Source organism: Camelina sativa, chromosome 8 (genome assembly GCF_030686135.1).
Source record: "Camelina sativa cultivar CO46 ecotype springtype chromosome 8, ASM3068613v1".
Lineage (NCBI taxonomy): Eukaryota > Viridiplantae > Streptophyta > Magnoliopsida > Brassicales > Brassicaceae > Camelina > Camelina sativa.
Genome location: NC_141887.1, coordinates 19,956,012 through 19,979,614, shown reverse-complemented (window position 1 = coordinate 19,979,614; position 23,603 = coordinate 19,956,012). Strand labels below are relative to the sequence as shown.

At 39.8% G+C, this 23,603-nt stretch overlaps 1 protein-coding gene, 1 long non-coding RNA gene and 1 pseudogene across 3 annotated transcripts; 1 reads left to right on the top strand and 2 right to left on the bottom strand.

Moving 5' to 3' along the window:
- Positions 1 to 109: 109 nt before the first annotated feature.
- LOC104709622 (uncharacterized) lies at positions 110 to 927 on the bottom strand. Its single transcript, XR_015564729.1, has 2 exons — positions 824 to 927; positions 110 to 745 (listed from the first exon to the last, which is right to left on the bottom strand). It is a non-coding gene; the product is annotated as an uncharacterized LOC104709622 (long non-coding RNA).
- Positions 928 to 6,214: 5,287 nt separating this feature from the next.
- Positions 6,215 to 8,163, top strand: LOC109125950 (uncharacterized; annotated as a pseudogene).
- Positions 8,164 to 10,172: 2,009 nt separating this feature from the next.
- On the bottom strand, positions 10,173 to 13,018 carry LOC104707336 (protein DMR6-LIKE OXYGENASE 1-like). 2 transcript variants are annotated; one of them, XM_010423663.2, is made up of 3 exons: positions 11,404 to 13,018; positions 10,705 to 11,274; positions 10,173 to 10,606 (listed from the first exon to the last, which is right to left on the bottom strand). In XM_010423663.2, the coding sequence occupies exons 1-3, from the start codon at positions 11,761 to 11,763 to the stop codon at positions 10,352 to 10,354; spliced, it is 1,185 nt and encodes a 394-aa protein (XP_010421965.2). In that variant the 5' UTR covers positions 11,764 to 13,018; the 3' UTR covers positions 10,173 to 10,351. The 2 variants fall into 2 exon arrangements, with proteins under 2 accessions (XP_010421965.2, XP_087316805.1); XM_087460679.1 differs by having other exon boundaries at positions 10,700 to 11,274; positions 11,404 to 11,675.
- Between the last annotated feature and the right edge of the window lie 10,585 nt (positions 13,019 to 23,603).

Below are 23,603 nucleotides of genomic sequence, written 5' to 3'. Positions count from 1 at the left end.
ATTATCAATTTAAAATCAAGTTTTATATTAAATGTACTTCTAAATTTTGTAATGAACCAAAGAAAATGTGTAGCTTCCTGTTTTTATTGAATTTTGTCCGCTCAAATCTGATGTAAAATTAAATCACATTCACTTTCATTCAATATAATATGTTATTACAAACTCCACAACAAGTTACAAATGGTTAGTATTATGTTTTTTGTTTGTTTAATTCTCATCGTAGTAGTAAGGCACAATTTGCGTTCGCACAGACAAAGGAATGGTTACATTATGCAGAGGCCAGATTGCCATTCCAAGTCAAGCTTCCAAAGTAGTAACCTGTGTTAAAAGAAGCATGATAAGAAATTTAGGAATGTAGAGACATAGCGTCTCCGGGATCACAGTTACTTGGATGCCCAATGGCGGCTCTACCGTTACTTTATAGACCGACTCAAGTGGTCCAACGTTAGTGAGGGTTCTGGTGAGAGTAACTTCATCTTTGAGGTTGGGGATTGTGATGGAAGCTAAGTTGAAATCAAGAACAACTTGTTTGGGATTTGAACAGACTGTTCCTTTACCGACAAGCTGTTCAAACCAACAGAGCACATGTAGAGTACATAGTCTTCGAGTCCCAAGTCATATACAAGACCAGGTTTTGTAGCTTTCTCTGGATTCACAAGGCCTCCACCGTAGTCGAATGGATCAGCTAGCTTCCGAGGCGACCCTTCTGCAATAATCTGCTCTCCAAATGGATCTGTTCTCCAAGCTGAAGTGTAAAGATGATACCACGATCAGTATGTTTCTCTTTTCTCATATGTACATTGTATGAAAAAATATTAAGAACCTGTAGTAACAATGGCTGATCTTATGGCAGCAGGAGACCAATTACGGTGTAGAGCTTTGAGAAGCGCAACAAATCCTGAAATGGTAGGTGTCGGTGGGAAATGTGTTTTAACTCTCTACTCATGAACCACATTTTAGTAATGGGTCCACTTGGGCTTTGTTTTTTAACTCGTTAATCATAATTAAGTCATTTGTCGGCAAATTATTTTCACGTCAGCTACAAATTATTCCTTAAATGTATACAAATTTTTCTTGAATGTAGTAGAGTTTATCACAAGCGCTCAAACAGTTTGTGATCAATTGCATGAGTACAAAAATGATTATTAAAGAAGAGATTGTTAAAAGAACAGTCGCACGCGCCTTTTGCATGAAGAGTCTCAAGAGATGGTTTAGGTGCGCGTTGGTATTTTCGAGTTTTGCTTATTGTACTCTCGTACTGTTACATTACACCTCTAGAAAAGAGAATCATAGACAAATTTTGAGCAGTTGGGTGAATATTTAATAGTGGTGCACTTAGTTTAGTTAGAACAATAACAAATTGTAAAAAATTGATAAGAGAATGACACTGTTTCAACTTTAGTGACAATCTATTCTTTGAATAGTAAAAGAAAACAAATAATAACAGTTTAGTTGGTGAGAGAGGGATTTGGTGGTGACGTGGTCTGTCAATTTCCTCTAACAAAAGAGTATTGACTTAATTATATGAAAGGTTGTCTATGTTAGCAGTCAACAGTAAAAAATCCACCGTTGGATCATCAATGATCACAAATGATTTGCGACATATTTAATGTATTGTCTAACCTGTTCTTCACTTTCCACTACCTAAAAAAGAAACAGCCTAAAAGACTCTAAGCTGAAGAACAAGTAAGTAAAGAAACTGTTTGCTTCTCCGATTCACACTCTTGCCTCTGTTCCGTTTTGCTGGGAAGAACAACCAGGCAAGCCCAAGAACCCTCTGAAAATCTGATGGCTTTTTAGGACACTTCTAAACCGCAGAAACAAACCCCTGAAATCTTCCTCAATGGTTAATAGATGATGAGCCACTACTGATCAAGGAAGATTGCATGAAAATAAATAGAAACTAAAAAAAACATATACCTAATGAAAAAAATCTGAAAGTATGGGCTTGGACATTTGGAGATAAGAAATATACAAAGTAGAAACTTCACCATTATTAATCAAACTTACATAGAGGTCAGAAGTAGGTTTAAATTATAGAAATAAAAGTAGGTTATTTGTATATTGAGGAAGTGGCCTATACCACCTCCAAACAGATGAAACCTCTAGAGGTCAGAAGAAGACTTCTCTGCAATGAATAAAAGTGTAATATCTGATTACTTGTTTTCCAAGGAACCTAATTAGGGGAAAAAATTGAAAAGCTAATGGCCTAGTTGTGATCGTGGATTTCATCCTCCAAACAGATGAAACCTATAGAGGTCAGAAGAAGACTTCTCTGCAATGAATAAAAAAGTGTAATATCTGATTACTTGTTTTCCAAGGAAGCTAATTAGGGAAAAAAATGAAAAGCTAATGGCCTAGTTGTGATCCTCTCAAGAAGTCACGTAGAACTCGGAATCTAGACCGTAAACAATCAACCGCCACAAGCCGAGTCGAATTGGGCGGGTCAATCAATCCCTAGCCCCGACCCCTTAATACCACATTACCATACCATTACCCTTAAAAGCCTCCTCTTGGATTACAAGCTCACGTTACCAAGCTCGGCCACAGATGATGCCTCTTTCGATGTGGGACATATATAAGTTTTCATTAACCAAATTAATCTCCTCATTCATATTAATATTATATGTATCTTATATAATATGAGAAGGTTTTCTCCTAATTTTGCATAATACGACGACATTTGGTAACATATATTTTGAACACCTGTCCTCACTTCTCAATAATTTTTTTTTATTTTTTTTTTAAATGTACATACATTATTTTTCATATTTATTAAATTTAAATGATATTTCTGTATTAAAAAATACATTGACATTTATGCAATGTCCTTTTAGTAATTATATATAGATATCATTTATCCATATTTTATATAATTAACATAACATTATAATTTCACATAGGTATCATTTATCAATATTTTATATAATTACCATAACATTCTAATTTTGCAAATAAGAAAAAAATAAATATTAATATCATAATTTTGGAAAATATAATGTGATGGTTATTTAATTTTTTTACTAATGTTGACAAAAAATGTATAATATTTGTTTCACAGTTTTTGTGCCTGAAGATCAAATCAATTTATTCTAAAATAATTTCAAGATATAAAACAATCTGATATTTTATATTTCTTTAATAGTAATCATTATCACAATTTATTGCATATTAATTCTTTAAAATGTAACTCCCATGATGTTTGAAAATTAAAAACAAATCTTTCATCATATGAATACACTTTAATGTATTAATTGCAATACAATTATTTTTTTACAAAAAAAAAAAAATACAGACAAAGCCTATGGTATATTTATTTTTTGAAATGTAACAATAATAAAAAAAAACTGAAAAACCTCTCATACTACTACAAATTAATCTATAAATAGGTAGACAAAATCTTCATCACAAATCATACTCTACCTCTCACATAATTTTCTAAATTTTGCAATATTTTACTTTTTTTTATGTGACATTTGTAGGTTTTAAAATTAATAAATTGAGTCCAAATTTTGGAGCATATATAGAAGTGAACATGTGAAATATGGTTATTTATTAGAAAGAGTTAGATGAAGAAGGTATTAGGCACATAACACATTCTCACTTGTAAATGTTGGTAAATGTTGTTACGAATGCCTATTTTGTATATCAATGTTGTAATTTGTTTTTCTTTTGATCCATTTGATAAAATTTTAATATAAAAATTTTAGTTTTTGATCATAATTCTTAAACCCTAATAGATTTTATATCTTAGTCATAATATTTATGCTACTTATTACCCATGCTATATTTTATACAAGTGTGTTTGTATGTATTACCCATGAAAATGAGTTTAAACAAATATTAACTGTTTCAAATAATACTACTTTAAATTTGTTCCTTAACGTTACAACTGTGTTTGTATGTATTCACTAACTTTGTTTCCGATAACCATTTCCATAGTCCTTTATTTTATTTATAGGTTATGACTTCTGATGAGAAAGGTTTTGCGATGGTTTAGGATTTAGAGTCGAGGAAGATTTGGACGTCTAGGTGATATATAACTCATGATATGGGTTTCCAAAGTCATGTGATTTTTCCATATTCAGTTTTTATTTTCTTACACAATTTAGTCTTAATTATTTTCTTAAAATATAAAACATCTAATTTCTTTTCACAACATTATTGTTTGGGTTATACTATGTATGCACTTTTTTCTCTTCCCATATGTTCCATTATTTTTCCTAGCCATGATCGATTGTTGATGATGTGATGATAGTGCTTACCCGCAAGCAAAGTGAAACTACGATTTTTGTGTCTCCTAGTAGGTCTCACTTAACCTTATGTAGTTGTAGGTATTAAGGTATCAATCCAGTTGGGAAACAATTGAGATGCAATCAAGAAATCACAAGTCAAGCCAATTTCAAGAGAGTGGGTTTATATCTAACAATCCTAGAATGATCAGAATATAAAACGGAAATGAACTACAGAAATAGAAACGAAAATGCATGACAAGAAGCGAACATGAATAAGTAAAAGCAAAAACGATTCTAAGCATGAATTAGATAGCAAGAATAGAAACGTCTCAGGAATGCAATAAAAATCAGAAGGATAAGAGTCCTAAGGATGGGAGTAATTGATGTCAGTGGAGTCTCCTAGTCTATAGAGTGTTTAACATGCCACAAGCAAACTATCCCTAGACAATGAACATCACCACTTAGCTAATCCAATCTCTTGACAGAAGCTACTCAGACTCAACCACTTCCAAACCTAGCTCTCGCTAGATAAACATGGTCGAGCAGGCATGACAAACCAGTTCATTCACGTCAACGAACACCCTAGACAACTAATCTCTTAGGCTAGGAATGCAAGTCTCTGGCACTAGTTGGTCAGACATTTCATCACACATCTTTTGGGTGTGGAAATGTCTAAGACCTAGTTCCAGTTGATCAGAGAGAAACTAGTATTTCTTATTCTAGTTCAGAAGGGAATCACACGAATCTAAACTTAAACACCCTACATACTAAAAACCCTTGGCGTACCGCGGGTACTATCCTAGTAATAATAATAACAAAAGGCATGTGTTAATTTCTTGGTTCCAAAGTAAATAAAATCTAAGGTTTTTTGTGAACATTTAAGTGTATACACTAGGCAAAAATAAAGGTGTTTTTTTTTTTTGAAAAAAGGTAAAGTTAAATGCTCAAATTGCAGTTGGCCCATGCGGTCAGACAAAACAGTTCTGAATCCAGAGTCATCGCAATATGAACCGAAGAAGAAGTAAACTTAAGTCACAACCCCTGAACCTTGTGTTTGGTTATATATTTCTAATTGACTGCTCTCTGATCTGAAGGATGTATTGGTTTCTCTGAAGTAGTGTCTGTGTGATTCAAGACGTGATACATGATTGTTGGTGTTTTATGTACGTGAGAAGTTTCTAGATGGTTTGAGAAGGCAATATTGAATGATGGTTTGTGGATGAATTGAAGAGAAAAACTATTATTTCTTTGGTTGATTAAATTGGAGTTTTACAAGGAAAAGGAAAATAGCAAAAAGAAAAAAGTCATTTTTCTTATGAAATTTGGAAATCTTCTCCTATGGTGATTAGGAAGTCTTGATGGATATATAAGTAGGTGTTGGGCACGTTCTAGAGAGGCAAGTGAGCTGAGACATAAAGGTTAGAACCCTAGAGAGTTTTCTATTTGTGTGCGGCTTAGTTTCGCGGTTTGGTGTTTGTGTTGTTCAAGCTTCTTTGTTCGTCGGTGTGACGTGTGTGTGAAGGTTACTACAGAGATTTGAAGATCTGAAGTCTAGGCTCAGGGGGAGTTTAGCCCAAGGTTAGGTTATCTTGGTTTGAATCTAGGCTCGGTGTGAGTTTAGTTAAGGGTAGAGATTTATCCTTAAGATTTCATGTTATAGAACAGAGCGGTGAATTAAGAGGGTTGTGCTTGATTTACGCGTTTGCGAATAGATTGTATTTGCTTTCTTGTTCTAGTGGAATCGAAATCTGGACGTGGTCCCAGGAGTAGGAGAAACCGAACCTCGTTAACAAAGCTCTTATGTTATTTACTTTCTGCACTTTATTATTTGCACCTCATCCGCATTTACAAGTGGTATCAGAGCGGGTTCTCGATAGAGATTTAGTCTAGTTTTGGGTGGATCAAGGGTGAGGGTAGTTCAGGAAGTAAGGCAAAGCTTTGAATCAGTTTTGATGAATTCATACAGAGAAGGCACGTCTATGTCAAGACCATTGTTGCTTGATTCAACGAATTACGGATATTGGAAGGTTCGTATGCAAGCGTTTATTAGTAACCTTGATGAAGATTGTTGGAATTCGATTGAGCTTGGTTGGGAGCCTCCTAAATTTTTGGATGATAAAGGAGTTGAGAGTCTTAAGCCAAGACATAAGTGGAATGTTGCAGAGAAAAAGCTATCAAGTTGTAATTCAACGGCCAAGACAGCGATTTATAATGTCATTGATTCAAGCCACTTCAAGTTAATTTCTCAATGTGTATCAGCTCAGAAAGCGTGGAAGTCATTGGAGAATATGTTTGAGGGTACTTCAAGTGTTAAGAGAACAAAGCTGGATATGTTGGCATCACAATTTGAGAATCTAAGGATGGAAGAAAAAGAAATTATGGCTGAGTTCAGTGCTAAGTTATGTGATATATCTAATGAGGCTTTTGCTCTTGGAAAGCAGTACAAAGACAAAAAGCTTGTGAAGAAGCTAAAGCGATCATTGCCTACAAAATTTGAGTCAAAAATTTCTGCAGTTGAAGAAGCTCATAATTTAGATGAGATGACTTTTGATGAGTTTGTCAGGATTCTTAAGGCTTTTGAATTAAGCAAAGCATATGAAGCTGAAGGAGTAAAGAAGAAAGATGATCAAGTTAAGGAAGCAATAAAGAAGGAAGTTGACATTGGAGTAGCTCTTAAGGTATCAGCTTGTGAAGATTCAATGGTTATGTTATCAAGACAATTTGCTAAATTTCTGAAGCGTAAGGGCGAAGAGAAGCAAAATAGAATGGGTGAAGAGATGAAGACTTCATCAAAGAATGTTCAATGTTTTGAACGCAAAGGATACGGTCATTTATGGTCTGATTGTGCCAATCTACAAAAGCATAAGAAGAAGGCTATGAATGTTGTTACTAGTGATTCTGAAGTTGATTCAGATGAAGAAGAAGAACTAAAGAATTTTGTGGCGTTTACAACTTTTGAAGATAGTTCTGAATCAGTGTTTGCATCAGCGTCTGCATTAGTGTCTGCAACTGCTTCTAAACCTGCAGCAAAACCTACAACTGCATCTGAACATGAATCTGATAATGATAGTGATGCAGAGGATATGAGTTATGAAGAACTTAGTAAGAGTTATGAGAAGTTGTATGCACATCGGCTTAAGGTAGTTGAAGAAAATTCAGTTTTGATTAAGGAGAAGCTCGAGTTAGAGGCTAAAGTCGTTAAAGCAGAGAAACATGCAACAAAGAAGAGAGAGAAGAAGCATTACAAGCTAAAGTGCAACTTGAAGAAACTCAAAAGAATTTGAGAATGCTTAATAATGGTACAAAGAAGTTGGATCACATTCTGAGTATAGGCAAGACTGATAAGTGTGGCCTTGGATATAGAGGAAAAGTTTCAAAATCGGATATGGTGTTTGTTTCAAGTGAAAAAATCACGTATGCATCATGAACTGTGCTAGAGACTGTTTCAAAGACTGCTACAAAGAGTGGTTCAGAGACTGTGTTTTTGAAAGAGCATGGTCAAAGAATTTCTGAATTGGAGAATGCACCTAGACAAGTGTTTCGACCTGTTTGCCATCATTGTGGTTGTGTTGGGCATATTAGGCCAAGATATTTCAGATTGTTGAGAGAAAGGAGCCGCATGGAGAATGCTTTTGATGTGAGGTTTCAAGGTTCTACATGTTATCATTGTGGAGTTCAAGGACATATTAAGAGGAATTGCTTCAGGTTCATTCAAGAGGTTAAATATGGAGGTCTAAGGCACAACAAGATATGGGCTAGAAAAGATGAATTCTATGGAAGTGGTGTACTAGGATATCAACCGCGTATTGCAAAGCGGGGAGAATTTTCCAGTTAGTTTTTGACTATGTTGTGACTCATTCAGAGGGAGAATGAAGATGTGTCTGGTGATGTTGTTTAACTGTTTGAACTGATGAATTCACAAGCATAGTCAAAAAGGGGGAGAATGAAGATGTATTGGTTTCTCTGAAGTAGTGTCTGTGTGATTCAAAACGTGATACATGATTGTTGGTGTTTTCTGTGCGTGAGAAGTTTCTAGAAGGTTTGAGAAGGAAATATTGAAGGATGATTTGAGGATGAATTGAAGAGGAAAACTATTATTTATTTGGTTGATTAAATTGGAGTTTTACAAGGAAAAGGAAAATAGCAAAAAGGAAAAAGTCTTTTTTCTTATGAAATTTGGAAATCTTCTCCTATGGTGATTATGAAGTCTTGATGGATATATAAGGAGGTGTTGGGCACGTTCTAGAGAGGCAAGTGAGCTGAGGCATAAAGGTTAGAACCCTAGAGAGTTTTCTATTTGTGTGCGGCTTAGTTTCGCGGTTTGGTGCTTATGTTGTTCAAGCTTCTTTGTTCGTCGGTGTGACGTGTGTGTGAAGGTTGCTACAGAGATTTGAAGATCTGAAGTCTAGGCTCAGGGGGAGTTTAGCCCAAGGTTAGGTTATCTTGGTTTGAATCTAGGCTCGGTGTGAGTTTAGTTAAGGGTAGAGATTTATCCTTAAGATTTCATGTTATAGAACAGAGCGGTGAATTAAGAGGGTTCTGCTTGATTTACACGTTTGCGAATAGGTTGTATTTGCTTTCTTGTTCTAGTAGAATCGAAATCTGGACGTGGTCCTGGAGAGTAGGAAAAACCAAACCTCGTTAACAAAGCTCTTGTGTTATTTACTTTCTGTGCACCTCATCCGCATTTACATAATCACACTTGGCATCATCAGTCTGAAGCTGGAATCTACAAAGAGGACAGGTGTTTGTTGTGCTTAACCATTGCACAATAAAATTCTCATGATAATTGTATCTACATGGAAGCTTCTTCCCGATTTCGATCCATCACCATTGCATCTAGACACACATTACAAAACATCCCACGTGCTTTTTTCCCCTTATAGGAGACAAAGCAAACATTTCAGGCTTTTTGTAAAATTGTTTTGAACTATAATTCCTCTATTTCCCAAGTAAAATTAAATATACTCAAACATGAAAAATTATAACATACAGATGAGACAAAACAAACATGAAAAATTAATGCTAAATCTTGTTTCCCAAGGAAGTGAAAAAAATAGAGCTTAGCAAACAAGTTAATGCTCCAATTGCGATTTACCTCATGAGGTCACGCAATGCAACTCCGGAGAACAAAAAAGTTAATGCTCCAACATAAGCCGAACCAATCATCTACACCACTTCTTTGCCCCCACTTTTGGTCCCAAGCTCACGTAACCTATCTTTGACAAATCTTATTTGTTAATATCTTTGGCAAATCTTTTTTTTTTTTTTTTTGAACAAAGGAAGGACTATCTTTGGCAAATCTTATGCATTCAATTAACTCTTTACAAAAAAAAAAAAAAAAAAAAGAACCTTCCGTCATCCCACTGATTCCAACGTACGACCTTCGACAGAATGATTTTGGCCAACCCAATTATAAATATGGTTGTTACGAACTTGTGGTGGGGCCAAAACCCGTGGACTTCAACGGGCCACTTGTGTAAAAACAATTTTATGAGCATATAAAGCTTTGTGAAAAGCTGTGGAACAACTCAACAAAGGCTTTTTATAAATTTAGAAGATAAGATTCTATCGTACATTTATATATAGTTTAAAAAGATATGTCTAGTGGTGATAGTTTTGTCTTAATGTATATTTTAAAGAACATTTGCTAACATTCATAAGAAACAAACTTATCTTGCACCGTCCCTATTAAATGAGTTTTGAGCGAGTAAAACCTGGAAGCCTGTCATTTTTTGCAGCTTAACCCTCTATCTCTAAAAAATGCTATTTATTTCTACGAAATAAAAAATAATATGCAATATAACATGTTTCTTTACTGTAAATTTTAAAAATATTAGCACATAATACATCAAATTAAAGTCCTCGAGGAGTGGAACTCTATATTTAGAATTTTAATAATCTAATGTATGTGACTGTGAAAACATGTAAAAGATATGTATAAGGCTTATATTGCGTATTACTTTTGATTTTATATGATTGATTTGCATTTTCTGCAGGTGGAATGTAAAGTTGCACAAATTGGCCATCTGGAAATTTTTTTTGTACAAAACCCTTATTAAAGAGATCGAATAGAGAGGATTTTATTTTTTGATTTCATACAAAGTAGACTTTCTTTAGGTTGATGAAGCTTTGAAGGCGTCAAGACAGCTCGCAGTAGCGAGTGATCTCTTCCAAAACTTGTCCCAATACTCTACAAATGGAAAGGTTCTGTAAACAGCAAGAGATTCTTGTTCATTGATCAGCTCGTTTGCTGGACCAATCACTGCATCTGTCGAAGGGAAATAGAATGTTGGAATCGATAATCGCTCCCTCTCGGTGTTTACAACGGCTCTGTGGAGCACACTCTTGTATTTGTCATTACTTATAACCTTATACGAGGAGACACAACCACTTAAAACAGAAGAATTTTAACCAAAAAAATTATTAAAAATTAAACAAAATTTTTGATTTGTTTTGATTACCAAACCTGCATTTGGTCGCCGATGTTGACAGTGAAAGTGTTGGGAATTGGATTAACAGAGAACCACTTATCATCCTTAAAGACTTGCAAACCAGAGACGTGGTCTTGAAGAAGGACCGTGATAACGGTTGGGTCTTTATGTCCGGGAAGTCCGTAAGTAAGCTCGGGCTCGGGACATGGCGGATAGTAGTTAAAGGCCATGTGTTGAGCATGTTGGCGTAATATATTGCTTATATGGTCGCTTTCAAGGCCTAAGCTCTCTGAGATGGCCTCAAGAAGTGTCAAGATCAAAGCTCTTACGCTCGTGGCATATTCAGCTGTGACTTCTTTGAAGGAATTGGGACTAGAAGGCCATTCTTCTATGAAATCTTTAATGGGAAAGCAATGAAGTCTAAGGAAGTCTCTCCAGTTCAAGACCTTGTCTGCGCTGACATTAAAACTGGTGGACACTCTCGTCGTCTTTGTTGAGTCTGCGGAATAATGTTTGACTCTTTCGCTCTCCGGTTGATGGAAAAAATCTCTAGCAACGGTTAGCATTTTATCTATTGTTTTATCCGATACTCCGTGATTCTTGATCTGTTACATAATCAACACGAAAATTTTGAAACAGAGTAAAGATAGTGTACTGCAATGAAAACCAAGTAACTTAGTGAATTTTAAGGACAACACATAGTAAAAATGAAACAAAACAATACTAAATGAGACCTGGAAGAAACCATAAGTAGAACATGCGTTAGCAAGTTGATGGACAATCTCGGCTCGATTAGGTCCATGGAGCTCCTGGAGATCGATCAGAGGGATTGAATCGCCGGAACTCTCAACATCCAACAAGTTCGGACGGTCCGAGATGGGTCGGACGTAGTTTGGAGGGACATGACTAATGGAAGAGGCAAAATCAGACACTAAGAGCTTAGATGTTGCAGAAACTGCCATGGTGAGGCAGTTTGGTAATGTCAATCTTACATAATATAAACAATGGTAACGTTTAATGTGTATATGGGTACAGATATATAGTGTAAGTAATCTAGGAACATTGAGGTGTGACGTCGGCCATGGTGACGTCATTCTCGTATATTTTTAGCTGTTAATACTTACGGCAACATTTGTAAAGTAACACTTGCGTAATTGTATTATTTAGTTGTAATGAAGAGGTGTACAAGTGTCGTAATATCTAAACAAAAACTAAATTGTCAATGGTTTGTATGAGTGAGTGTAAATGAATAAACATGAAAAAATAATGACTGTATATGATTTTCTGATTTTTTTTAAATTGATTTGAAGTCTTATCTAAACATGAGAAAATATACAACGTTTACAGCACGGTTGATTGGTTGACCTGCCAATTGAGCTGTTAAATCATTATGCCCCCTACAGAGGTCAAAGCAAATATATATATATACTTAACGAAAATGTGATCAAAATTCGTTTTTAAAAATATAGAATTTGTGATCCATCTTCCTTCATCTTTAAATTTCACAAAATTTATATATTAATATAATAATAGTGTTTTTTAGGATATGTGTTAATTTTTTTTTGTCATCGTTAAATCTACAAGAGCTCGACTCATAGTCATTGCAATAATAACAAAAGAGAAGGACTTTTTTGGCTTAATTAGACTAAACCAAGTTTCTCTAAACCAAAACTAATTAAACCATTGTATGGTTAATTAATAACTCGACTACATAGTAAACCAGTGACAACCCGTTTAGTGAACCCCACTTGTCCCCCACTAGATTGTTTCCATAGGCTCCAAACTGGTTTTGCAGGGCATCGATTCTAACCCCTCACTGTGGATATACAGCTCAATTGGTGACAGCTTGTACTGTGGGAAGGTTGTTAAAGGGTGGAGACCAGGGTTCGAGGAACGGTGCACCAATAACCTACTGGTGGATTTGGATATCCATGGTGAGGGGTTAGGATTGATGCCCTGCAGGGCCAGCTTGGGGCCTATGGGGGCAAGCTAGCGGTGGGGCTAATGGGATCTACGGGACGAGTTGTCACATAAAAATCAGCTTAATTGGTGACAGCTTGTCCTGTGGGAATGTTGTTAAAGGATGGGGACCAGGGTTCGAGGTTCGTCTGGCGCACCAATAATCTACTGGTGGATTTGGATATCCACGGTGAGGGGTTAGGATCGATGCCCTATAGGGCAAGCTTGGGGCCTATTGGGGCAAGCTAGCGAAGGCTAGTGGGGTCCACGGGACGGATTGTCACAAAACCAACCAAAATTAGACCAAATTCACTCTAATTCCCGATAAAATCTCAAATCTTCCTTTTTTTTGGTACACGGGCATTACAAGACAACACCAGCATCAACGCCGAGCTCACAAGCCCCATCAATACCACAACCAGCCAAGCCCTCCCGGATGAGCCTGCAACTCTGCCACCTCCTCACTGCCCATACTCTAGGCTACACTCAAACTAGACTCGGGAACCTATCTCTGACCACGACCACGACCACAACCTTGACCAGCACCTCTAATCATATGTACCACTAAGAACAGAAGGCTAAGCAAACAAACTAAACCATACTACTCAAGAAAACACAACTTACCGCGGAATTTTATTGAAAGCTCAAAGAGGATGTTCTATGATCCCATGCCACATATAATTGACTAACTCACATAATCAACCAAGGCATGCAATCCAAACATCGACACACAAAGCACACAGCGAACCCGTACCTAGAACCGTGAGGACTCTTATACCAAACTGAAAAAATCCGATCCGTTTTTTTCTTTAATACCTTAATATCTAGTGATCACATACTCACTAACAACCTATCATCATTCAACACAACCAGCAGATAACATTTAACAACATAAACTATTATCATGAAACGAATAAATTGAATAAACGAATAATTAATAACAATCCAATAATACCAAAAGCATAAAACAATGTCATAGAACCATCAATCTAACATCTGTTAGAGACACAACGTTCCACTCTAGGAACCTAATAAACACTACAAAAAAATGAGTGTGTTGTATCACTGAACTGTATCACAAAACTAAGTGATGCAATTTTGAATTACTCATTGACAACTGAAGTAACTATATACCACTTAGCATCAATTAATTTAAATGATATTATAATTATCTAATTTGATATCAACTAGTTAAAATTGATTAAGTTTCTGTTATATTGTATCACTTTTGAAAAATAGATTTAAAAATATAAATTTACATCATTTAGATAATTGATGTATCTATATTATGTTTGGTATAAAATCATTGTTTTAAACGATACAAAATTTACATTAATTAAAATTGATGTTAAATAAATTATATTAATATTATTTAAAAATTACATATATATATATATATATATACAAAGAATTAACGTAATTAGAAGATAAATATTGAAAAAAGTTCGGCGATAAAACATTATATAGCAGATCATTAGCTGAACAAAGCAAACCTAACTGTTTTTCTTTTTTACTTGTATTATTAAGGATCCTTTGTTCTTGATCATTGACCGTATGATTTATTTTGGTTGTAATAATATTTTTTCGTTTCCGTTTGTAAAGAAGTTCTAATAGGAAATCTGGCCTATGTTTATTCCATAAATCAAGTTAGTTTATGTTTATACATAATTTTTGGCTGAATTAAAATGTTTAAAATTGAAATGATCCGACCCATTTTTTTAAAATAAATAAATCATAAATAAATAATAATAAATAATAATAAATAATAATAAATAATAATAAATAATAATAAATAATAATAAATAATAATAAATAATAATAAATAATAATAAATAATAATAATAATAATAATAATAATAATAATAATAATAATAATAATAATAATAATAATAATAATAATAATAATATAAATAAATAAATAAACTACAACTAGTGGTCTCATACCCACTAGCCACCTAACTACAATCACAACTAACAGCGAAAATAACCAATACCAATATCCAATAAATATCCAATAATAAGAATAATATTATAACATAAACGATATCTAATATTCAACCAACAGGAAACAAAGAACCAGCAACCTAGCAATATTTCTAAAGAAACAAAACACTCGAGTTAAGGGTTTTCCTAACCCAAAACGCAGCGTTTAACTTAAACTCGTCCGCACAAAACCGGCTATGCATCGACCGATGCACATAGTGAATCGACCGATGCAATTCCTAAATCGAGATTTCGGTTTGCGGATGTTACAAAAATCTCTTTTAACACTTTCGAAATTTATGTGGTCGAACGAGATCACATGTACGTTACTTCAATTGGTAATTATGGAAAAAAAACAGAATAACTCAAAAAAGTACTTCTAAGTGGTATCCATAAGGAAAATGTTGTTAAAGAATCGAAAGTAGACTTAGGCTCCTCAACATACCTAAGTCTACATGCCATAATGTTGGCTCCTCATCGGGCCTAAGCCTGCATGCCATATATATAAGGAAATCCAATATTCGTCTCTCGGATTGTCACCCTACAACGCGCCCCCGGATCGTCATCCGAAGTCGATATACCAACCATATTCCCAAGCCACAAAGTCTCCAAATATAGTAGTACTTGGAGAACAAAAGTCTCCCAAGAGTCGCAAGCAAACAATTCTGAACACGTCTGAGCCCTATCCCTATCCAGGTTTCCTCCCCGTGGCTCGCGTAAAACAACACAATGTCCTACCAACCACACATCCCCTCACTGAATACTTTATGACCACACATGGATCATCTCTCTGCCACTAGGGCCACCACAAATGCCAAACAAATGTCCTAAACAGGACCGCCACAAAGGCCAACAATTGTCCTAAATAGGACCGCCACCAAGGCCAAACAAATGTCCTAAACAGGACCGCCACAAAGGCCAAACAAATTTCCTAAACAGGACCGCCACCAAGGCCACTTGTCCCGAACGACCGTCACAAAGACCACTCGTCCCTTAGGACCGTCATGAAGACCACTTGTCCCGAAGGTCCGTCACGAAGACCATACATCCCGAAGGATCGCCTCAACATGCCACACGTCCCGAAGGACCGTCACGAAGACCATACATCCCGAAGGACCGCCTAAACAGGCACATTGGCTAAATAGTCCGCCACAAAGGCCACGCAATTGGCTAAACAACCCACCACAAAGGCCACACAATTGGCTAAACAGCCCACCACAAAGGCCACACAATGTCTCAAAAGACTGCCACACACAGGCACAATGACTCAAAAGTCTGCCACGAAGGCCACACAAGCTCCTCCAAGGCCCACAACCACTAAAAATGATCAAATTTTAACTCACATAAAACTTACCATTTTTAGAACTTTCCAATTTTGAAAACTTTCCACTCTTGGAAATTCCAAAGGACTCTCATCAAAGGAACCTTCTTCCTCCGAAGTTCCTTGATCCTCCTCTCGAAAACCCTCACTGGTCTCGCCTCCAAAGTAATGTTAGGCTGAAGATCCTCAGGAATCTTAGCTAACAACTAATCATCCTCATAGAGACACTTCCGCAACATCAAAACATGGAAAACCTTGTGGAACGCACGCATAACCTCGGGTAACTCCAGTCTATAAGCCACTGGTCCAACTCGCTCAATCACTCTGAACGGACCCATAAACCTCAGACTCAACTTAGTCTCAGTCAATGACCTGTTCGGATCCCGCAACATGGCCATCTTGAGGTACACTCTATCTCCAACCTGAAACTCAAGATCTCTCCTCCTCCTATCGGCATAACTCCTCTGCCGATCCTGAGCTTCCTTCATGTTCAACTTGAGAACCCGAATCTTCTCTGAGGTCTCCTGAACAAAATCTGCTCCGTACATGCTCCTCTCCCCCACCTGAGTCCAGCATAACGGTGTACGGCACGACCTCCCATACAAAGCCTCAAAAGGAGTCATGCCAATACTTGCCTGGTAACTGTTGTTATAAGCAAACTCTACCAAGCTCAAATGATCTGCCCAATGGCCACCCCAATCCAATTCACACATCTTAGTTAAGACCGCTGCTCCATCAGTCTTCTTAATGGCCAAAAAATGTGCCGACTTAGTCAACCGGTCCACAATGACCCAAATAGCATCAAACGTCCTGGACAATGGTAAACAACCACGAAGTCCATAGTAATCATATCCCACTTCCACTCTGGAATGGGAAGACTCTTCAACAAAACACATGGTACCTGATGCTCAGCCTTCACTAGCTGACATACATCGCACCTCGCAACCCAACTAGCCACGTCCTTCTTTATCCCGACCCAGTGATAGTACCTCTTGAGATCTCGGTACATCTTAGTCGCTCCTAGATGAATAGAGAACATGCTAGCATGAGCCTCTCTCAGAATCTCCTGCCTCAACTCCTCATCCTTAGGCACCCAGATCCGCCCATGCACCAGAATAGTACCATTAGCCGAAACCTGATACTCAAAATCAACATCCTTTGAGGCATTCACCAGCCCCAAATATTTCTCCTGTGCCAACCGCACTCTGCTCAACAGATCTGCTCTATTAGCTGCAACCACACCCAACGGCTCCTGAGAAACCGCACACAAGCTCAACGCATTGATCTCCCTACAAGAGACTCCATATCCTGCTCCTGCGCCGAAGCCGCCCGCTTCCGACTCAAGGCATCTACAACCAAGTTAGCCTTACCAGGATGATAGGCTATCTCCAAATCATAATCCGCCACCATCTCCATCCACCGCCTCTGCCTCAAGTTCAGCTTGGGCTGAGTGAATGTGTACTTCATGCTCTTATGATCGGTAAACACATGTACCTTTGCACCATAAAGATAAGATCTCCAAATCTTCAGGGCAAAAACTACAGCACCCATCTCCAAGTCATGAGTAGGATAGTTGTCCTCATGCTTCCGCAACTGCCGCGAAGCATAGACAATCACCTTCCCATGCTACATCATCACACCAACCAAACCAACTCTGGATGCATCTGTATACACCACATAGGGTTCTCCCTGCTCAGGCAAAGCCAACACCGGAGTAGTAGTCAACATCTCCTTCTGGCTTGCAAAGCCCTCCTCGCACTCATGTGACCAGACAAAAGGAACATCCTTCCCCGTCAACTTCGTCATAGGACGTGCTCTGCTCGCAAACCCCTGCACGAATCTCCTGTAATACCAAGCCAACCCAAGAAAACTCCTGATCTCCTTGGCATTCTGCGGTCTAGGCCAATCCCTGATAGCCTGAATCTTCCCCGGATCTACAGAAACTCCATCTACAGACACAATGTGACCCAGAAAACCCATCTCCCGCTGCCAGAAACTACACTTGCTCAACTTAGCAAACAACTTCTGATCCCGCAGCTTCTCCAGAACTGACCTCAAATGCACTGCATGCTCCTCAGGACTCTTAGAATAAACCAGGATGTCGTCGATGAAAATGATGACAGACACGTACAAAAACTCCTGAAACACGCTGTTCATCAATCTCATAAACGCAGCTGGTGCGTTAGTCAACCCAAAAGGCATCACCACAAACTCATAATGCCCATACCTCGTCCTGAAAGCAGTCTTCCTCACATCTGCCTCATCTATCGGGATCTGATGATAACCCGACGCCAGATCTACCTTGGAGAACCAAGTAGCACCTCTCAACTGATCCAACAGCTCATCGATCCTCGGAAGAGGGTACTTGTTCTTCACAGTGACCTGGTTCAAACCCCTGTAATCAATACACAACCAGAAACTCCCATCCTTCTTCTTAACGAATAACACCGGCGCTCCCCACGGTGATACACTAGAACGGATGAATCCCTTGCTCAACAAATCCTCTAACTGCTTCTTCAGTTCTACCATCTCTGCTGGATCCATCCTGTAAGGAGCCTTAGATAACGGTGTCGTCCCTTGTTGCAGTTCAATCGTAAAAGGATCAGACCGAGATGGTGGTAACCCCTGCAACGACTGGAACACTTCCTCAAACTCCTCTACAACCGGAATACCGCTAACCATAGACTTCCCCACTGACTCTGGCATAGATATAGTAACCAAATAAGCCTCACGGCCCTTCTCGATCATCTTCCCAGCCTGAATGGCCGAGATCACGAGACTCCCCGAAGTCGGTCTAATCCCCTGATAAACCAACTTCCCTCCTGAGCGCTCAAACTCCACTCTACCCCGATGACAATCCAGATGAACCATATGCCAATGCAACCAGTCCATCCCCAAGATAACATCATACAACTCCACTAGGCTGATAAGCAAATCCGCAGGCCACGACTCCCCTGCGATCTGAATATCAATTCCTCTGGCTCGTCCAATAACCCTCAGGAACTTGCCTCCTGCAACTCTGACAACTCCTGTACGCTCCCCAGAATCCCCCCTGAATCTCGGGCTATCTGCATACTTTGGAGTAATGAAGCTATGCGAAGCTCCAGAATCAAACATAACATGGGACTTAAACCCTCCCACCAACAAGGTCCCTACACCAACCTCATGTGTTGAGAACCTAACACTTTATCACAGGACAACATAAAATCTGAAGTTACTAAGAATTCACAAAGATTAGGTACCAGAAATTATACATGTGATCGCCCCGGCACTGGTTCCACCAGTCTCTACAGTCGTGTAAACCCGTGGCGCTTGCTCAATCCGTGCCACCTGCTGCCCTCCCGGCTGCACCTACTGCAACACTGTCACTACTACCAGCTGCAACTTGGGACAATAGGGCCTGATGTGCCCTGGCTCCCTGCAATGATAGCACACACGATCTGCTGCCGTCGGAGCACTCCTCTTGGGACAGCTAGCAACCTTGTGATCCTTGCCTCCACACCCGAAGCAACTCGGACCACCCGGCCTCTGCGTAGCCTCCCATCTCCTCTTGGTTCCCTGCATAGGCTTGCCACCCCTGCTAGAACCTCCCTGATGCTGATCCTTGCTAGGCTGAACTGCTGGGCTAGCCGCCACTGATTGTGCCCGGATATCCTCCTCAATCCCTGCTGCAGTCTCAACCAGCTCTGCACGCATAGCATTGCTCCGCCCTCTACAGTGAACCTTCAAATCTTCACGTAGGGCCCTCAAAAACCTCCTGATCTGAGCCTCCTCAGACTCCATATCCCGACCCCCAAACCTCAGAAGTCGACTGAACTCCAAGTCAAGCTTTTTCACTGACCGAGTTCCATGAGCTAGCTCAAGGAACTGCACCTCCAACCTATCCAATGCCTCTCTCGGGAAATACTTGCGGTTGAACTCCAAGATGAAGTCAGCCCAAGACATCTCCCTCTGCACTCTCCTGGCTGCCACAGAACTCCACCACAACTGAGCATCACCAGTCAAATGGTGGACCCCAATGTCCACCGAAAACTCCTCAGGACATCTCAGAGTATGGAAGTTACGTTCCACACTCGTCCTCCACGCCTCCGCAACGGTAGGATCTGTACCTCCCGAAAACCGCTCAGTACGAATACGACCCATCTCTGTCAGCATACTGATATAACGAGAATGGACCCCCACATCCGTAGCCACTGGCTGCCGCTCCTCCGCCACCACTGGTGGCACTACCTGAGCCTAAGCCGGTGCCACTGGCGGCAACCGCTCTAACAACTGTGCCAGCAAACCCGCAAGGTCGACGCCCGGGACTCCAACCACTGGGACACCCGCACTTGGGGCCCTGACATCACCGGCTACTGGAGCACCAACACCGTCCCCTCCGGCCACACTCACGGAATCCCCCTGGACACCCTGCGACTCGCCAACACCCTCTGTTGTCACACTCTGGTCCTCGGCCTCACTAACCACTGGGACTCTGTCCCTACCACAACCACGTCCGCGTCCACGACCACGACCAGCAACAACACCACCTCTAACCATCTGCACTACCATGAAAAAAAGGCTAAGCACACAATTATACATATCACAGAAACATAAACTCATCGTGGAATCATACAGTAGGCTCGAAGAGGATGTTCTAGGACTCCATGCCACACACAATTGACTAACTCACATAATCAATCAAAGCATGAAATTCCCAAACATCTATAGCACAAAGCCTAGTGAACCCAAACCTAGAACCGTAAGGGCTTTGATACCAAACTGAAACGACCTGACCCGTTTTTTTTTTTTAATAATAAATAATAATGATAATAATAAACTACAACTTGTGGTACCATACCCATTAGCCACCTAACCACAAGCACAACCAACAGCGGAAATAACAGATACCAATAACCAAACAATAATCCAATAACTAATAACCAATAATCAAATATAACAATACTCCAATATCAAACAACAAGAAACAAGGAACCAGCAACCTAGCAAGTTCTAAAGACCCAACTCTAGCAAACTAGCAATGCTAGACAACATCCAATCGAGTCCCTAGAACATCCTCCTCTTCATCGCCTTGATTCCACGATCATACTTTGCCTTTACCTGCACTACAAACACATATTGCAATGCATGAGTATATTATAAACACTCAGTAAGGCAATCCTCCCATCTACTAGGCTATACACACAAGCAATAGAGACATCTCTAACCATCAATAAACAATCGACAATCAACAATAACAAACCAGGACTCAACATCGACCGACACCAACATGCATCGCCGACACCAGTTGGAGGTTGCGTCGACCGACGCAAGATCTGCATTGACCGATGCAAGGTAAACGTGCATCGACCGATGCTCCCATTGCATCGACCGACGCATGCTCTTCAAAGCACAAAAACCCTAGAGTTTACATGCTGTCCTCGCATTTGCATCGACCGACGCACAGAGTGCATCGACCGATGCAATGCCGAGCATCGTTTTCCCCCGAAGCTTCTCGCCGGATTTTTGTTCCTGTAACCGCAAAACACAATCCCAAGCCACAAGAAAGCTTCCAATCGTCCCAAATACCAATCTATCAAGTCTAACAACACATAACACGCAAATTAGAGAGATCTCTAGCTTAGATAAGCCATGGTCCTGCACTTACCTTTGCCAAGACGAAACTGAACCTCAAACAAGCAAAACAACGATCCTAGGAAGCTCCTACAACGATCCTAGCTACAGATCTCTAGAGAAACCGCCTCAAATCTCTAGGAAAACTCCAAGAACACCAAGAACACTCTTTCTCTCTTTTCTCTCTCTCAAAAACGGCCAAAACAACTAATGAGACCAAAGAAACGACTTAAACTCGTCCGCAGAAAACAACCTTGCATCGACAGATGCACATAGTACATCGACCGATGCAATCCCTAAACCGGGATTTCGTTTAGGCAGATACATTCTACGGTCTAGGCCAATCTCTGATCGCTTGAATCTTCTCTGGATCTACAACACCCCCTCTGCAGAACACAATGTGACCCAGAAAACCCATCTCAAGCTGCCAAAAACTGCACTTGCTCAACTTAGCAAACAATCTCTGTTCCCGCAGCTTCTCCACAACTGCCCTCAAATGCACTGCATGTTCTTCAGGACTCTTAGAATAAACCAGGATGTCGTCGATGAAAATGATGATAGACACGTCCAGAAACTCCTGAAACACGCTGCTCATCAATCTCATAAACGCTGCTGGCACGTTAGTCAACCCAAAAAGCATTACCACAAACTCATAAACCCCCTACCTCGACCTTCTACTTGACGAACAACACTGACAAATGAATCCCCTGCTCAACAAATCATCTGGTCACTTCCGACACCAACTCACCACCACCCGAATATCAACCCCACTTGCCTGTCCAAGAGCCTCTAGTAACTGGTTCTTAAGGAAACTTCCACAAGATAGCTTATTCCAAAAATAGCTTTTCCGCTTGGCAATTCTCCGCAGCAAATCATTAATACGAGCGTAATAAAACAAATAAGTACCATACGTTCGCATATTCTGATTCACCGCATCAAATGCATTTCAGGTCGCTAACTCAAACCACTTGACTTATTCCCTCCAACAAGCTTACCAAAACCTTGAATCTTGCAACCTTGTCCATCTCCAATGAACTTCATCCAACATCTTCGCAACGATTAGATTTTCCTGCCATGAAGGCTTCTCGTGAACTTATGTATCTGGCAAACATGCCTTTCCCGGCTCATACCTGCTGCAACTCCCCTTCCCGGGACTCCAGCACTCCCGGCCGCACAATCCTGGTGCAACAGCCACACATTCATTACCGCTCCGGTCAGAAAACCCTGACCCACTGGTCAACACATCCAAAACCCAAGATTAAACCACCAGTATTCTCTCGAGATCTACATTCAGTTGTTACGTTTATACTCACGTCCTAGGCACTGCTTGCTTCCAACTCTTCCACCCTTAGGTCGCAACCTTCGAGCCATACTGATCTCACTCTCAGACCATCGTCTTCGAGTTATACCGTCTCACTCTTGGACCATAATCCTCAAGATCTTGGTATCAGAGGAACTAATCATCCCCTCTGCCACTCTAGGAGCCCACAGCCCCTCGAGCTATCGGTATTCTGGGAAAACCACCATCCCCTCAGGAGCAACAATCCTTAAAGACTATAAACATCTTTCGACAAAAGGTACTTCCCGTGGTACGAGTATAACATTACAATGTTACACCTACCCACTCAACTTCTAATATCCAACTGAATTACCCACCAAACTGAGAAATATCTACCCAATTACATATGTCCATCTATCCGCCTCTCTAGGCTCGATACCTCTCGCGAAGAATCTCGCACCGGTCAGCCACACATTCATTACCGCTCCAACAGTACGCCAACAGATCCGCCAAGCAATCATCTCGACCTTGGGCTCCACCTGCTGTAATCCCACACATGGGTTCCCAGCACCCCCGGCACGCTCACCGGCTAACCACCTCTGGTCCCTCCTGATACGCTTGCGAACCTTTGACGTACCTCCTCGTGGAACTCTGGACCACACACTCGCTGGCCTCGGGACCCGCCCGACCATGACCACAACCACGTCCCCGTCCACGAGCAACAACTCAAACACCTTTAGCCACTGCACTTCCAAGAACAGAGGCTAACAAGCAATCTT

What these genes read in the sequence shown, in the direction of transcription:
- LOC104707336 (XM_010423663.2), bottom strand. Translation starts at nt 11,763, where the DNA reads ATGACGTCACCATGGCCGACGTCACACCTCAATGTTCCTAGATTACTT. An exon ending in CTACTTATGGTTTCTTCCAG is followed by an intron (nt 11,275 to 11,403) that starts GTCTCATTTAGT and finishes ATTATGTAACAG; the next exon opens with ATCAAGAATCACGGAGTATC. An exon ending in ACATCGGCGACCAAATGCAG is followed by an intron (nt 10,607 to 10,704) that starts GTTTGGTAATCA and finishes TCCTCGTATAAG; the next exon opens with GTTATAAGTAATGACAAATA.